Raw genomic sequence first — 16,990 nt, forward strand, 5'->3', positions numbered from 1 at the left:
TCATAATCTTAAGATCTCTGCAAACACGGTCAATGAACATGGATTCATTTCCATCAGGGAAAATCTCAAGTTTTTGTTACTAGAAGTCACTTTTCGTATTCCTTTGATATCACATCTCCATCCCCAAAGTCTACTTCATTATACATTGTTCCAGTATTTTAGTGGATCTATATAAATTTATATTTGCCCTTAAGCAATACCAACCTTAGAAAAACTAAGAAGAAAAAAAGAACCAATCTCATACTATTTTGTAGTTTTTATTTTTCTCTTTGCCATTAATTGGATTTTAAATGTCACTATGGACTCGTTTATTTTCATTTCTATCCATTGGCTTAGCCTCTTGACATTTGGATTCTAGTGTGTTAAGACTAGGTGTTAAAAAGAAACTTTCCAAGTATTTTAAGAGAGGAAAGAAAATGATTTATCCATTCCACTTCCGGGTATATATACAAGAATTAAAAGCATGGTCTCAGAGAGGCCTTTCTAGACTCATTGTTCACAGCAGCATTCACAATTATCTGAGAAGCAGCCCAAATGTCCATCTTGGATAAATAAAATGTAGTACATATGTACAATGAGACAGAATACAGCTTTGTAAGGAAGGAAATTCTGTCACATGCTTCAATATGGATGAACTTGGAGACTCCTATCCTAAGTGAAATAAGCCAGGAAGACTCTGTATGATTTCACTTATAGGGGATATCTAAAGTAGTTAATTCATAAAAGTAGAAAGTAGACTAGTGTTTGCCAGACAGTGGGAGAAGGGGCAGTCATTTTTTTTAGTTCTGCAAGATGAAAAGGTTAAAGATGTTACAGTAATGTAAATATATGGGACTGAACTGTGTAAATTAAAAATGGGCAGTAAACTTTGTGTATTTTTTCTGTACATGTATTTGTACTGGGGTGTGTGTGTGTGTGTTTCTTCTTTTTTTTTTTTTTTTTTTGGTTGGTTGTGGGGCTTGAATTCTGGGCCTGGGCACTGTCCCTCAGTTCTTTAGCTCAGTGCCACTTCTGGATTTTTGTTTATGTGGTGCTGAGGAATCAAACCCAGGGCCTCATGCATGCAAGGCAAGCACTCTACCACTGAACCATCTTCCCAGCTCTGTACACCTTTTTGTTTTCCTATCTTTAATGGAGATGGAGCAGTACAGATACCTAGGTTGTATACATAAAATTTGCTTGAAATAATGCAATTTCTTTTTACACAACAGGCACAAAAGAGCCTCATAAACTTAACATTTATTCATCATGCCAAGTACTTAGCATGCTAAATTATAGCTATTAGTTAGGGATGAATGTGCAAGTGTGCACACTGAAAAGCACTGAACTATTCTGTCTCCTGCTGTATCTTTGTGATTATCATGATTATCTGATTTATGTCTATCTTTTTCTCTCAGTAGACAGCTTCAGGACTGAGTTCTGTCCACCTCTGTGTCTCCAGGGCTTTGGACAATATCTGAGAACATCACTGAAATATTTACTAAATGACTTGTGGGAATGAGAATCCTTTTTTTTTTTGCCAACGGTCATTTGGGTATTTATAATATCCTTCACAGGCCATATAGAAGTACCATACAGGAAATGGCTTTGGGCAGCTGAGGAGCAGCATGTATGTCTGCCCTTCCATATATCAAATGATGTTGCTGCAGGCTCCAACCACCTATGGACTGGATGTTCCCACCCTAGACTATTCAGTATTAGACACTTAAGAGTTATGGTAACAACCAAGTCATAGATAGCAAATTCAAGTGTAAAAAGAGATACACCATAAAGGAAGCAGAATCAACTTTCAAAAAACTAATTTTAATCAAAACAAAAAATTGTTGATCATTAACAAGTTTATAAAACAGTGATTTAGTTACATAAATAAATTGATATCAGTGTATCAAATCTTAATTACTTTCAACTTCATGAGCATGTTTACATGAGTGATGAAGTACAACCTTTTTTTTTCTTTTTACCTATTATAATAAATAAAATGGAGCGCATGAAATAGTTCTTCTAAACAAAAATACCTACAAACATACCTCTAGCATGTTCTCTAATGAAGGGAACAAGAGACACTGGACAACTTTTGCACCAAAACATAAAAATTGCTTTAAAAAGCACAAGGTTACAGAACCATCAGCTAAAGTAAAGACACTATACTGTAACCAAAGTTGGTATTTTAATAATATAATGAACAGTTTGGTAGTTAGATCTCCAGTTTGGTTATTTTAAAGCATTAAGACAAGGCAAGATAGAAGGCTGCTTTTGTTTGAGTAATTCTAGAGAAAATAAAAATATATCTTAAAAAAAAGGAAAGAAAACTGAAAAGTAGAACAGTCATACCTACACAACTTTCTGTCCTGCACAAAGTCAAAATACCTATGCAGAATAGATATATAATATATATAATGTTATTTGTGCACAAAGGTTAGCTTATTATTAGCTCACTGCAAAGGCGTAATGTATCATATGTCAATTGTTTTGGAAAACGTTTTGTGTTTTGTGTCAAAAGGATATTTCTTTTAAGTTTCCTAGGCTAAGAGGCACGAACCCCAGTTCCAACATACTGTATATTCTTAATGCTAAGGCTTGCTGCTCTGGCTGTGTAGTACTTTGTTGTCCCTCTTTATTCTAGTGCCTGTTGAAAGCATGTGTGGTGTAGTGGTTGTTGTTGGTGTGTGTGTGTCTGTGTGTATACATATATATATGTATACAGAGCTGTATAAATATATATACATATATAATTCCTCCCAATAGAGCTCAGTCCAACCATGCAATCCAGAAGATGGCTCTGCATAGATGCCAGCATGAAGTTCACTGCCTGAGCCAACCCTGAAGCAAGGCGCACTTTTAGTCCTTCTGATAGGTTTTCTCTCAGTTTTTTTTTTGTTTTGTTTAAAACCAAGCTACTGCAGCTTCAAGTATTTTGCATTACATAGAATATTTTTATAAATTAGTTAATGTTATATTTTCAATATTCAGACATATACTATAATATATATACAGTACAATAAATGCTCTCATTCTTTTTTTTAATTTTTTTGGATAAATCCCTGAGAATGTATGTTGACAGTCGCTAAGTTTCCACATGCACAAGCATCGTGTGCCATGCTTCTGGACGAACAGCACTGCAAAGCCACGTGGGTCAGCCTTTTCACTACTAGTATTTCATTTTGTTGGTTTGTTTAAATATGCTGAAAATGTAAAGATGAGTTACAAAGGAGTAAAGCTGAATCCATTCGAGGTACTTATCACAGGATGGAGGTGTTTTGTTTGGTTTTTAAAGCCATTTCAATTTTTTTTGAGGCTGTGAACGTATACAGAAAACAGGAGAGCTATGTGGACTTTTGCCACTTGACAACATATACTCAGTGTAAACCAAACCTTTTAAACCTCTCTCACATACAAAACCAGTTAAAAAAAATTAAAAAAAATTAAAGAAAGAAAAAGGGAAAACTTAAAACACACAAACTTTCACAACATGACAATTTAGTCTGCAAACGCAATAGAACTATACACATATAATACCGGTGTGGCTCTGTTCTTTAAGTTAAAAAGGGTACAAAGGCAGGCTCAAGTAAAAACAAACCATCCCTTCCCTCCCCACCCCCTTCCCCATTCATACAAGTTCTATCAACCAAACCTCTCCCGAACCAACATCATCAGTTTCTTTTTGCCTTTGTAGATTTGTTTCAGGTTGTCAATAAACTGTGTAAACTGAATGTGTCCGTCATGCGCCATTAGGAAGGTCTCTCGGGCCTTGCTGAGGAATTCTATAAACTCACTATAGTGCCGAGGACTGATGTGTGTGAGTCGTGAGTGCGTTGTGTTGATGTAGGCTCCAATGGTGGCATCCAAGAGCTGCCTCAAGGGGGCTTTGTCCAGGGACATGAGCTTACCAGAGTTCCTCCTTCCATGAAGTCCCACCATGCCAGGAGTGGTCAGAGTACATCTGCGCAAAATGTCTGACAGTACCGTTGCACACTTGACACTCTTGACCACTAGAGGTATTATAGCTGCAAGTTCATTCTTACCAAGGGAGTGGCTAAGTGCACAGGCCCACAAAACATCATTAATGGCAGGGTGTGTGTCCTGATTGTAGCTCAGGTTGAGATGGGTCATGGCGAGGGTGGCCAGCTTGTAGGCCCTCATGGGGTATCCACGGTGCTCCATGTACCGTGCTATTGTAAAGAGCTGTGTGTAGCTCATGCCTGTGGTAGCAGCATCGAGGACAATTTGGTATGCCGTCTCAAAAGCTATGTGATCCTTTTCACAGAGGGTAAGCGCAGAGAGGGCACAGTTCTGTGGGTCCTTCATGGCACACTGCAATGCGAGCGTCCGGGCACTGCTGGCCAGCTTTTCCTGCTGGTGGCAGTCAAGATGGAGGCGAACGATGGTGCTATTGGACATCACGGTAGTTGCAACAATACTTGTGGCCTCGGTGGGAGTGAAGAGTGTAAACCAGCTCTGCATGATGCTGTCCAGAGCATAAACACCTGCAAGGAACAGAAGTCTTATTACTGACAAAGAGGCTAGCTGCAAGCCTTGTTTCTGTTTTTATAATCAATGTTTAGGTTGTTAACTATCCCAGGACACAAGCTAAGTCAGAAACCCTGAAGGGAATATGCTTGAGAGCAGTCTCAGAATAAAGTTATTATGGATTGAATAGTGGGTGAAATGCCTGAAAGGAACAGGAACTTCCCATAATAGAGCAGCAGTCCTCTTGGTAGCTGGTATTGGTACTGTGCTGCCTGCCTGCCATTAAAGGAGGTGGCTTCTTGCTAATGCATGCTGGTTAAAGAGAGTCTCCGTGTTACCCACTACAGATGTTGAAGAAGAAGTGCAATCATCCCGCAAAGAGGAATTTTACATATGAGGCGTGTGCCTGTATGTAAGCTTAAAGAGCACACATACAAGAACTTAATATATAGAGAGAGGAGAAAATTTCACACAAAATCAAGAGACAGAGTCAATAAAAGCGGCCCTAGTCATATGACTCAGATGTTGGAAATGGTCAGCAAAGTCCTTAACTATAGTAAAAGACCAAGAACTTGTATGCCTTACCCTATAGGACAACTCTGAAAGTGAAGGTGTTAAGGTTCAAAGAGAAATCAGGTGTTTATCTTGGGTGGTAGCTTAAGCTCATATCACTTTTACATTATTTCAGCAATATGACTTTAATAAACTAAACATAATTTTCATATTGAGACTAAATTTCCTCTTCAGATGAATTTTTAAAAAAAGATTAAATTTACAGTATCTGCTGTTTTAGTATCTAGACTCTGATACTGGCAGTGTCTTCTCAGCAAGAGGAATACATCCTTTTCTGATGCAAACAGGAAAAAAGAGAGAAACAATTTAACGAACATCAGTTTAAATAACCACCACTGTGTCTGTGTTGCATTCTTACTGGGAATATGCAGTTCCTTAGTCCTGATCTACTGCTGAGGAAGAGAAGCAGGAGGCTGAAAGGTCTCACCAACTGTAACCAATGGGTAGCCTGAGGATTTTTGATTATAGCTAACTACAATTTCTCACACTCTTGAAAGCCCACTGAAACCACACTTGGAGACTAGCCTTTCTCTGAATGCTCAGATAATGAAAAAACTCAATAATAACAAGATAACTTTACAGAAACTGAGTCAAACATGCTTATTTATTACATTTTAACAGGCTGGAACACCACTTCCTGAGTTTGGAAGCTGAACAATGCAAGGGTGTATAAGGGGCTGGGATGGTGACAGAGAGCCCTGCCAGGTGCTTCAAGGGGAAAGATGTGGAGAAGTCAAGAGAGCAGAGTTTTCAGACCTATAAATGACAGGTTATATCCTATCATGAGTTACCTACCAACTTCAGTAGCACATGTCACAAGCCACCTGACCATCTCCCGCCGTCGCCAATTTAAGGTTGACAGTGTCATTCGCATAACCTGTATACAGATGAGAAAATGTTTTGGAGGATTATTCTAAGTCAATGGAAAAAAATCCACCACATTTATTCCATGGTATAAACTACGAAGCAGAGTCTATATATTACTAGAGAGATGATGAGCACTTTATTTAGAACAAAAATCTATACATGTATTTAAGTTTGTTCATGGTTCCAGCCTGCCTTTTCCTCATCTAGGAAGGCAAGGGGCCCATATTCTACTTCTGGTGGAACCTCTAACCAGATGAGGCATCCTCAACACATTTCCCAATGTCCTTTCTCCTCTGAAAATCCAGAGGCCTACAATGGAGCATTAAATACAGTCGTTTCTCCCCAGTTTTATTTAGCATTCCAGGGTTCAATTTTGAGGTTCCTAATGAATTCACTCAAAGGAAAGAAATATTTAAAATAATAATTTTTAGTTATTTCTTCATCTCTGGCTGTTCCTTTCAGGTGATATTAAAGTTCACCTGAGGCTTACAGAAAGAAATTATCTCTGGAATCATTAGTGATCTGATTTTGTTTTTCACTTTCTAATAAGAAGTCTTTAAATAAGCTTATCTTTTTTGTTCTAGGTCCTCCACTGTTTATGATTAAAAAATCTAGGGATATAACAATCCTAGGGTCTTAGGAAGGCTCTCTCTTGGTCCTTAAAAAAATGAGACAGGAAAAAAGCTTTCACTAAACTGCTATTTATGCAGAATTCCAAGCAGAAAGCTCACATTGACATTTCTTGCTGGTAAAGCAATCTTTCAGATGGGGCAAACAATAACATAAATAAACCAAATAATAAGAAATTATATTTAAAAAGAAATTTCTAAATTGCCATTGTGTAACTTACAAACAACATTCTATACTCTGTTCAATACTACATGTTATTCTCCTAATATATATTGGTAAGGATATTTTCCTATGGTCCAATTCTTTAAGCTTTAGTAACTCATCAGTGCAAGGAAGAGTCTATAGCTAGATTAAAACTAGAGTAAACTAAAATCTATCCTATTGAACATCTGTTATGGGGCTTGAACTCAGAGCCTGAGAGCTGTCCCTGAGCTCTTTGTGCTCAAGGCTAGTGCTCTGCTACTTGAGCCATAGCTCCACTTCTGGTTTTCTGATGGTTAATTGGAGATAAGAGTCTCACAGACTTTCCTGACTGGACTGGTTTTGAACCACAATCCTCAGATCTCAGCCTCCTGATTAACTAGGATTACAGGTGTGAGCCACTATCACCAGGCTAATGAGGGTATTCTATTTGCTATATTTTAGGGAATTAATCTCTAACAATTTCTACCACTTTATTTTATAAGAGGAAAAGCAAATATTAATAGAGATTTAGTGGAAAAACTAGAAACAAACTTTTTAGTTCCTAGTTTACACAGTAATGTGCAGAAACTATTAAGAAAATATATAATCTACCTGCTTGATGAACCCAAAATGTCCTGCTGATCCTGAAACTAGATCCTGGCCCTAATTTTCTTAGGGTTATAAAAATCTAGGAGTGCTCAATGGAAACATGAATAAAAGTTAATCCTCACAAGTGAATCTGAGCTTTACTCACGTCTCTCATAGCAATAATTCTCTGTTTATTATGAGCAGAAAGTGAGATGCAAAGGTTATAATTCACAAGCGAGTTTTTAAATTGAGAAACCCAGATAAGGCTTCTGCATACACAGATCCTGTACTTCAGGCAACAGTCTGGCTCAGATTAGAAATGGTCAAAGCTCTGTTTAAAGTAGTTTCCTTTTGAAGACTAACAGATTTTTGGCTCTGAAGAGTCATTTACCTGCACTAAAAAGTTTTAAAACAAAGTAAACACAATCCTAAAAGGTGCTGTTAATTATTGGTGTTTAGTGCCCCAGGAAAGACACCTGTCTTGTACCTGCAGGCCCAGTTCCAGAGATACTTTCAAAAGAGTGATGTCTGGCAAACTGTCCATGAGAGTTGCTATTTTAAATGCATCTTGGGCAAGCTTGAAGATGTGTGATGAGGAGTGAATGTTTTTCTGGATGGATTCTAATACTGTTTCCAGCCTCCGAACATCGCCTGTAATGGACAAGGGAAAACCAAACCTGAAAATCAAGTCAAGCGAGAATGAAGGAAAACAAACAACAAACCATACAACTCACACACAAACACAAAGAGAAGATAAAAAGAGGACATAAAGCACAAGTTAATTTACCTGACATGTTCACAGATGACACAGATGTCGTAACTGTTTCCTAGTTACTGAAATGTCTATGAATCTTGTTTTCACAGAAAGACCACTGAGACACACCCTCAAAGACTACAACATACTCATATGATCCAGACTCAACAGAAGATAGAAAACAGCTCTCCTAGTTTCTCTTTGTGTATTTTGGTGTTATGTTAAGGAGAACAACAACAACAACAATACGACAACAACACTAACCGAATCTTTTCATCTATTTCTAACTCTCAACCGTTTGCCATTTTTTGGGCATGGAAACTAAACTGAATTCTCCTGACAGTAACTTTAATGACACAGGTAAATGAGGAAAATGCTAGACTCAAAAGTTTTGCCTCATGAATAAAATATGAAACTAACATCTAAAGCAAAGGTTCCCATATACCTTATCTAACACTAAACTAGTACTGAAACATGTGTTAAAAAAGAAAACACTAAAAAGCAACAAACAACAACATAAAAACCATGACCCTTTGGGGGGAAGTAGTGAAGTGAACAGAATTATGAGGACTCAGGACAGTACTGTACCTTTGGCTGCAGTTAGCATGGTAGATGCCAGCTCACACTGCTGGGATTCAATGTGGCTGAGGGTGAACCAACGAGGATATCGATTAGGAACAACTGATGCAATGTGGTGTGGGCGAGTGAGGTCCCCTGTTGGAGTAGTAGATTCCAATACTAGTAACCTGCAATGAGAAGACAAAGAAGATGGCCTTTAGTCATTACTTGTTCATTACTCTGGCCACAACAATTAGCCAGCAGAAATCAGAGGAATGGGTAGTTGTTGAAGGAAACCATTGAGACTCCTGGTTTAGGAAAAGCTGGCACAGCTATTCTTTGCTGTTTGGATGCCAAGTCACCATATTAAGTGCTTGCTGCTCAAACCTAAGAGATTTGGGGGTTGTGGGATTTGAACTCAGAGCCTTGGCACTGTTCCTGAGCTTTTCTGCTCAAGGCTAGCACTCTACAGCTTTGTGCCACCAGCTCTAGTTCTGGCTTTCTGGTGGCATTAATTGGAGATAAGAGTCCCATGAACTTTGGCTGGCTTTGAACCATGATCCACAGATTTCAGTCTCCTGAGTAGCTAGGATTATGGGCATGAGCCTCTGGTGCCTAAGAGATGTTTTAATTTAGCATCATTCAGTAAACTGAAATATTCAAGGAAATTAAAACATGTCACACTGAAGAATTTTGAAACACAAGTTTTGATGATCATCTACTATCAGGAAATCATATTAAAAAATAAGAATCAACAAAAACTCATAGTAAAATGCAGACTTAATACTGAGATTACAACAGTCAGATATCAGAAGATGAAAAAACTTAATTTATTAATCATAAAATAAGAGGTAAGGAAAACAAAAATGACCTATTTTTCACACATTATTATTTTTTTTTTTGTCGGTCATGGGGCTTGAACTCTGGGCCTGGGCGTTGTCCCTCAGCTCTTCAGCTCAAGGCGAGCACTCTACCACTTGAGCTACAGCGCCACTTCCGGTTTTCTGGTGGTTTATTGGAGATAGGAGTCTCACGGTCTCTCCTGCCCGGGCTGGCTTTGAACCGCGATCCTCAGATCTCAGCCTCCTGAGTAGCTAGGATTACAGGCGTGAGCCACCAGCGCCCGGCTTTTCACACATTATTATTTCCTTCAGAATTATTTCCTTTGACTTCAGAAATCTGAAGTTATAATTTGTTCTATAAATATATCAGAGAAGATAAATGCAACTGAACTAACTTATCTATCCTGTGACAGTTTTCCAAATTTAGTGCATTTCTGATTTGAATCTATCTTTGATCAAGAATATGTTGATAAAAAATTCTTAAAAAAGAAAATGCATACTTAGTAATCTCTTATGAATATCGAGTATCAAAAAGATCAGTAGAGTAGGTACAACTGAAATAGTTTCTTAATGATAATCAAATACTGGCCTTCACTCAAGTCCACCAGCATTAGGGACTATTGAGTAAGATACTGGGATCAAGAATTAGAGTACAGTCAGGGAGTGATGCCAGCTTCCAGACATCACTCACCTTTTCTCGTTCTTTTCTCTAGGTCAAAGATATGTTAGCATTAGAAAGGGTGGCAAGGTAGGCGATTCAGAAATAAGAATTCTGGAAAGGTTGCTATTTAGATTAAAAGGAAAAAAAAAACTCTAGTCCTGAAGCAGTTATTATAGGCAGATCTCGCTAGAGATGTTTTAGAGAAAATTGGCAAACAGCCTAGGGAAGATGAGAAAGTATGTGTTGAAGATGCTCTTCCTCAGCATCCACCTTCCAGAAGGACTAAGAAGCAACCAAACTTTCTTTTCCTTCCTTTCTCTCTGCTGGTTTGAAATGCTCTGGCAGGCCTTTGGCTGGGCATGTAGAAGAGAAAGGTGGAAACAATTTTCTCATACCCTGATATTATTACCCATGAAGGAACTGCCAGGGAAACAACAAGAAGAGAATAGAAATGAGCTGCCAAGAATTCTTTAGAACAGCAAACTTTTCTTCCTGGCAGATATTGTTATATAAGCCAGAATCACACAGAAAATGAATGCTATTTTACCCTTAAACTTTATCTGATACTAATTCACCCTTAAATTTTTGTAGTGGTAGTAGTAGCAGCATCTGGTAGCACATAACATTAACATCCTTCCTTTTAAGACAAGAGTAGAGTTCTTAGGATTAGAATAAATATAGAGCTGAGCATCTGTCTCCATAAGACAATTTCTATTTCAGGATTCCAAAAATGGAAATAGGAATCTACTATAAAAATGTTCATTAAAATACAAACAAATGGGTATAAAGAGATTAGATAGGAGGCTTTTGATATTTTTCATACTTTAAAAATAGACAAGCACATACTTTATAAGGTTTCTCAAATACACTACATTGGACTCTTGGTACCTATGGGTGCATGGTTCCAAGGAGACCAACTACTATTGAGAAAAAACTGCATTCACAGGATGCATTAGAGTTGAGTGCTCAGCACAATGCTTGTTTTGTTGCCAAACTTCCACAAAGAGAAGATGCCTCTCAACAAATCTAAATTTTTTACTTTATTAACTAAACACATTACTTTTTACTTGCATTTGGCCACTATATGTTTTTGGAGAGGATTATGTTTACAAAGCTAAGGGAAGGGAACCAGCATATCACACAACTTAAACATAAAATGGATAATAGTGTAAGACTGAGAACATCTCCATAATCAACTGAGCTGAATAATGTGCATGTGATAATTTATTTACTTTGTTTCTGAAGTTTCTTTTGATTTTAAAAATGTATTACTATTTATTATTATTATTAGTCGTAGGGTTTGAATTCTGGGCCTGGGTGCTGTCCCTGAGCTCTTCAGCTCAAGGAAAGCACTCTACCACTTTAGCCACAGTACCACTTTTGGTTTTTCTGGTGGTTAATTAGAAATAAGAGTCTCACAAACTTTCCTGCCTAGGCTAACTTTGAACCATGATCCTCAGATCTCAGCCTCCTGAGTAGCTAGGATTATAGGCATAAGCCACTGGCACCTGGCTAAAAATTTATTATTCTTTGACCATGATTAGACAAAACTTCAATAAGTCCATCAATATGACAGACTATTACGAAGTTCATGTTGCTGAGCAAAGCATGTCAAATTAAAGGAGGTAATCCTTAAAACTCACACTCAGATATATGGACACAAACACAAACACACACATACTCGCCTCACTGCTGCACAAATATGAGACAGCTGTAAGCTCAATACTTTAAGAACACTGCTCTCAATACTTTATGAACATAGTAACTTTGGCAGCATTGGTAAATTTTTAAGCAAGAATCTGTTTTTGAATCTTGTGATGATCGTGATCATAGACTGATAGACTGATACAACCTATTTCTCATGGGACCAAACTACTTCAACATATTCAAACTTTAGGGAATTGTTTAGTTAACTTATAATGGTGTCTAATTTTTACTTTCCATGAGAAACAGACTGTTTCATTAATTTTTTAAAAAAGGTAACCAGAAAGGGCTGAGTTTTTAAAGGTAGATGTTCTCTCAAAGGTCCTTTCAGTTTAAGAAGATAAAAAAATCTTAAGCTCATTGAAAACTATTCAATGTGAATAAATTGGTGATTAAAAACAAATGGTTAGGAAACTTGAAAGGGAATGTAAGAACAAGGTGACTGGTAGAATAATTATTCAGGAAGACTGTTTTGCACAACCTGCAATTCTAGTCTCAAATTCTAACTCTAAAAAAAAAAAAATGGAGAAAAAGCCATGATGATTAGGGAAAAAAAAAACATATATTCTTACTTTAAAACAGTATCAAAACAACCCAACAAAACAAATCACCTCCACGACAATCCAGTAAACATAACTACATAAACAATATTATCTTTTGCTTTTCTGTAGAATATGAATGAATGTGAAGTCAGTTGATAGCCATTTTTTTCCCAGTGGAAAATCTGGATGGTTTCTGCCCAGCTGGGCTGTGAATACGTACCGCATTGCTCTCAGTGCAATTTTGTATGCCAATTCAGCATCATGAGGTAGGAGAGAGGTGAAGAGATACTTGGCAAATGTGTGCATTGGAACACTCTCCCGATGGATTATTTCGCCTAAACCACTATATGGTCCGGCTGTGGGAAGAAAGCATATACACTTTACATTCCTAAAGAATGAACTAACACTTCTTTTAAAATATATTTAAATTTTTAATTTGAAGTTATAGTACACAAAGCTAATCTAGCGAGGTAATTTAACCATAAGACACTAGAAAGGAAAAAAAATCTTGCTCAAAAAGATTTTACAGGGTAGAATATCCAATGCAGGTCTTATTTCTTCAATTCTCAAATTGTCTCACAGATGAATGCGACACCAAGCTAAGGGAGAGTTCTTTCACAACATAAGTGTTTCAAAGAAGGGAATTGAGGAACATCCGTTCCCAGTGCTTTGACAACTGAGCATCCAGATAAGTAAATGAATGCACAGGTAACTACGTAACTTAGGGCCACGGTTCTGGAAAAGGAAGTGCTCTGTCTTAGGATGAGATTTGTGGGAAGACTGAACCATTACTCTCAGTATCAAGATTTTATATATTATTAGTTTTAATAAGCAGAGGTAGGTATTAATCCCATAAAATGGGATTAATAGTTACTCATTTGATACTCACCACAGGCAAAGAAAAGAAATGAAAATAAATGAAATCTACTACTTGTTACTCTTTGGGCTTTAGAAGCCCAATTGTAAAAGCAAATTATATTTAGGCTGTCAAAATTCATTTCTTAGTAAATTTTGACAGGCATAGTGGCAGGGCCAGCCTCTCCTGTGTACTTCTGAATACAGCACAGACTGTGAAACAAAGACTTTTTAAAATAAATTCTAAAAGGAAACCACAGTGGTTAGTCCAACCACTTAGTGTTTAGGTACTCTGTGGTTTAGTTACTATAAAGTGTTTAATAAATTAGTTTCCATGTCACCTTTGGGTAACATCTGTTTCATGATTTCTAGAATTATGAACCATGACACTACTGCTCAGAGAACATAATACATTTGTTTCCCATGAAAAAATTCAGTCTAGTGAAGAGCTTAGAATGTAAGAAATCCAGTTCAGAAGAAATGGTGAGAGAAGTTACTGAGCTGGAAAAAAAGGCAGGATCATTTTATGGAAATTATTCTGTAATTCAATTTTTTGGTCAGTATTATCAAATTATTCACTATTTAAGTAAGTACTCTGAAAATCATATAAACAACTCATTCTTTTCACAAACTAAAACCCATTCTAAATCTGCATTTTTACCAAATCCACTCATTTTTCTCTTCTTCGAAGACATTTCTAAATGCTTTAGTAATCTGATATTCTTCAAAACTTGATGTATCATTTTGCTTGTATCTTCTGTTCCCATAGCTAGACTGTATTATGTAAGTTAATGTGGTAAATTACATCTGTATCTCTTCCCCAGACTCACTGAAGCCCCAGACCCTAAGGTGCCTATATTTGAAGAAGATACTTTATAAAAGTAAAAACATTTAAGTAAGTTCAAAAGAGCAGGGCACTGATCCAAATGGATGAGGGCCTTTATAAGAGGAGTTAACAGAGAGGTAGCTCTCTGTCATGTGGGAACACAGGAAGAATGTGCCTGTCTTTAAGCCAGAAAGCAGAGCCCTCTGAAGCAGTAAAACTGACCAGTACTTGATCTTGGACTTTAGTCTTCAAAACTGTGTGAAATAAATTTTTGTTTATGCCATCAACCTACTGAATTTTGTTATAATGGCATTGCTGTCTAGGACACTAGTTCTATTTTATTAAGGACCATTCACATTTTTAGATTACCTATCTTCTTCATTTCTCCCTTTCCTTTTCAAGGTTTCTTGTTAAAACATGTTACCTTTCTACACTAATTCAGGAAATCCAAGAAACATCATCAATACTTTATTATGACATCCTCCAGCAAGAAAACAAATGTTCACAGTCATGCATCACTGAATTATTTGTAGACTGTTGATGACTGTAAACCTTAAACTCAGGAGTACTGAGTAACAAAATATGGTTATTGGCACTAAGTTTCCTCAGAGGCACTTTCCTAATATGGCTACTAATTCATCCCATGACCTAGGCCAGGAGAGATTAAAATTCAGCAATAACCTGGAGTTACTACTCCCTCTTCTTAAGATGTTGTGATCTGCTGACTAATTTACCTATGGAATTTGTAAAGAACATACACGAAAAGGGAACATCATACCCTGGGGTGTAGTCAATGCACTTAAGAAGCTTGTATCTTTTAAATAAATGGTCCCTTGACCTTCTCATGGACTGCCTTCTGTCCTGTCCTGTCTATTCTTGGTGGACTATGCAGGGCCAAGAAAGGGAAGGAGGCAGAGATGAGTCAACACAACTCCTTTCCTGCACAGTTGTTGTAAAAACTGCTTGATGAGAAGGACAGACTAACTAGAGACTAAGACAAAGTTTAAAAAATTCATGGAGAAATATTTAGAAAGGTAAATAATAAACAAGCATCAAACACTATCAACTACATCTTCCTAAACTTCAAGGTAATGGAAATCAAAAGTCAGTATAGTCAGTGACAGCATTAAAAGACTGGTTGGTACCAGGGTTGCTCACACTTGTAATTGTACTCAAGAGGCTGAGATCTGAGGATTGCAGCTTGAAGCCAGACCAAACAAGAAAACCCCTAACACTCTTATCCCTAACCACCAAAAAGCTAGAAGTGGAGCTATCGCTCATAGAGTCATGGAATTATGGGGTATAGTGTTATCCTTGAGGACAGTTATCCTGGGACAGTCCGGGGCTCAAGCCCCAGGACCAGAAAAAAAAAAGATTAAGTGGCTTATATATTTAAAGGAAAATTGAAGGAAACTGAAAGAAAAAGTAATTAATCAAAATCAATCTTACAATTTGCCAATATTGGCTCTTTATGTTTAGAAGAAAAAGAGAATTGTAGGAATACTTCAAAAAGATAAAATGGGAATTTGTACCAAAATGGATAATTCTATTAAGAACAGTCTCGTTTCAAATGCTTTTCTATGACATATAAATGTAACATCACTTTCACAATAACATTTTTAAAAAGAAAAACATGTATGTGGTATTTTAATAAAACTCTATCTTCCAAAGAGATCTATTACTTTGGATAAACTAAAGAGGCTTTAAAATGCTATTTTTTTCTAGAGCCCTTCTCTATGTAACTGTTTGAGGTATAAAACAGACACTACACTTTAAAAACTAGTGCCAGCCAAAATTTGGTAGGCCTTTTAAACCTTGGTCTCATAATATAAGGAAGTTTTAGGCTTTGCTCTAGAAATGTGACACCATCTTTTCCTTGGTGAATCTATACTTAATAAATCTTGTGGATAATTAGAACAATTCACTCCAGTGGTCTTCAATTCTGTTAAGCATGGCATTTGAAAAACAGATGCCACTTAACAGCCAAAAATCTGAAGAAATGGTAACCAATTTCTGTTATTATTTAACTCATCTAGTAAATAGGAGTATGGCTACCAGTGGTAACTTACTACATACCAAAACTGCATTTATCTCAGGAATTATACAGGCTAAATAAAAACAGATCTTTACAAAGCCAGGGGCATTAAATGAGACTAATTTCTAGCAAGCTATCTTATATGACAACTTAAATCAATAATATAAATATAACTTCTGTGCTTTTAATTTGGTAACATTTAATTTTTAGACACTGAGCATCTTTGACATTACATAATCACAAAAATCAGGACGACTACCATGCTAAATGCATTGAAACAGTACCTGTAACAGAAAGATTAGCAAACTCGCTAAGTGGAAAACCTCTTTATCAAACTACCTTCTAATAGGAAGACTGCTTGTTTGCGAAAAATTTTCACCAGTGTATCATCCAATTCAATTTCCTGAAGCTTAGAAATGAGCTGCTCCTCATTCCGGCAGACTTTCTCTTGTGTGTACAGCCCATCAGGCATAATACGCTGCTGTCCCAGACCTATCAGGGCTACTTCCACAGCCAGGGTGACATAGGATTCCCCTTCCTCTAAAAACTTGTGTGCAGGGAGATGCTGGTATTCCAGAGACTTGCATTGGCCCATATTCTCTGTAAAAATGTCCCAAAAGAAAAGCAGTGTTATACACTACTTTTGCAGGAACTTTGAAAGTTACAAATATTTATACTTCCCAGTTCTATAATCTATGAATTATTGACTTCATTATGAGAAAGACAGAAAATGTAATTCTTATGTTATAATACAGTTCTTCTATTATCTTGCAAAAGTAACCATTAATAGCTAAATGTATATTTTGTAATAAATATGCATTAAAGGTATATTTTATGAAATATCTACCTAGAAATATTTTTCCCAACAAAGGACTCAACAAAGAAAGTAAGACAATAAGACTCTC

General features: G+C 36.8%; 1 protein-coding gene across 1 annotated transcript in view; it reads right to left on the reverse strand.

Moving 5' to 3' along the window:
- Positions 1-1,782: 1,782 nt before the first annotated feature.
- Zswim6 (zinc finger SWIM-type containing 6) overlaps positions 1,783-16,990 on the reverse strand; it is a 195,517-nt gene continuing 180,309 nt past the window's right edge. Inside the window, exons 9-14 of the mRNA XM_042690933.1 lie at positions 16,425-16,685; positions 12,590-12,725; positions 8,651-8,808; positions 7,796-7,959; positions 5,836-5,917; positions 1,783-4,484 (exon numbers count right to left, since the gene is read on the reverse strand). Of these exons, the coding sequence (XP_042546867.1) occupies positions 3,622-4,484; positions 5,836-5,917; positions 7,796-7,959; positions 8,651-8,808; positions 12,590-12,725; positions 16,425-16,685 (1,664 nt within the window). The 3' untranslated portion in view covers positions 1,783-3,621. The remainder of the gene's footprint in view (positions 4,485-5,835; positions 5,918-7,795; positions 7,960-8,650; positions 8,809-12,589; positions 12,726-16,424; positions 16,686-16,990) is intronic.

This window comes from Dipodomys spectabilis, unplaced genomic scaffold, assembly GCF_019054845.1.
Source record: "Dipodomys spectabilis isolate Male_0828 unplaced genomic scaffold, ASM1905484v1 ptg000140l, whole genome shotgun sequence".
In the NCBI taxonomy this organism is placed as follows: Eukaryota; Metazoa; Chordata; class Mammalia; order Rodentia; family Heteromyidae; genus Dipodomys; species Dipodomys spectabilis.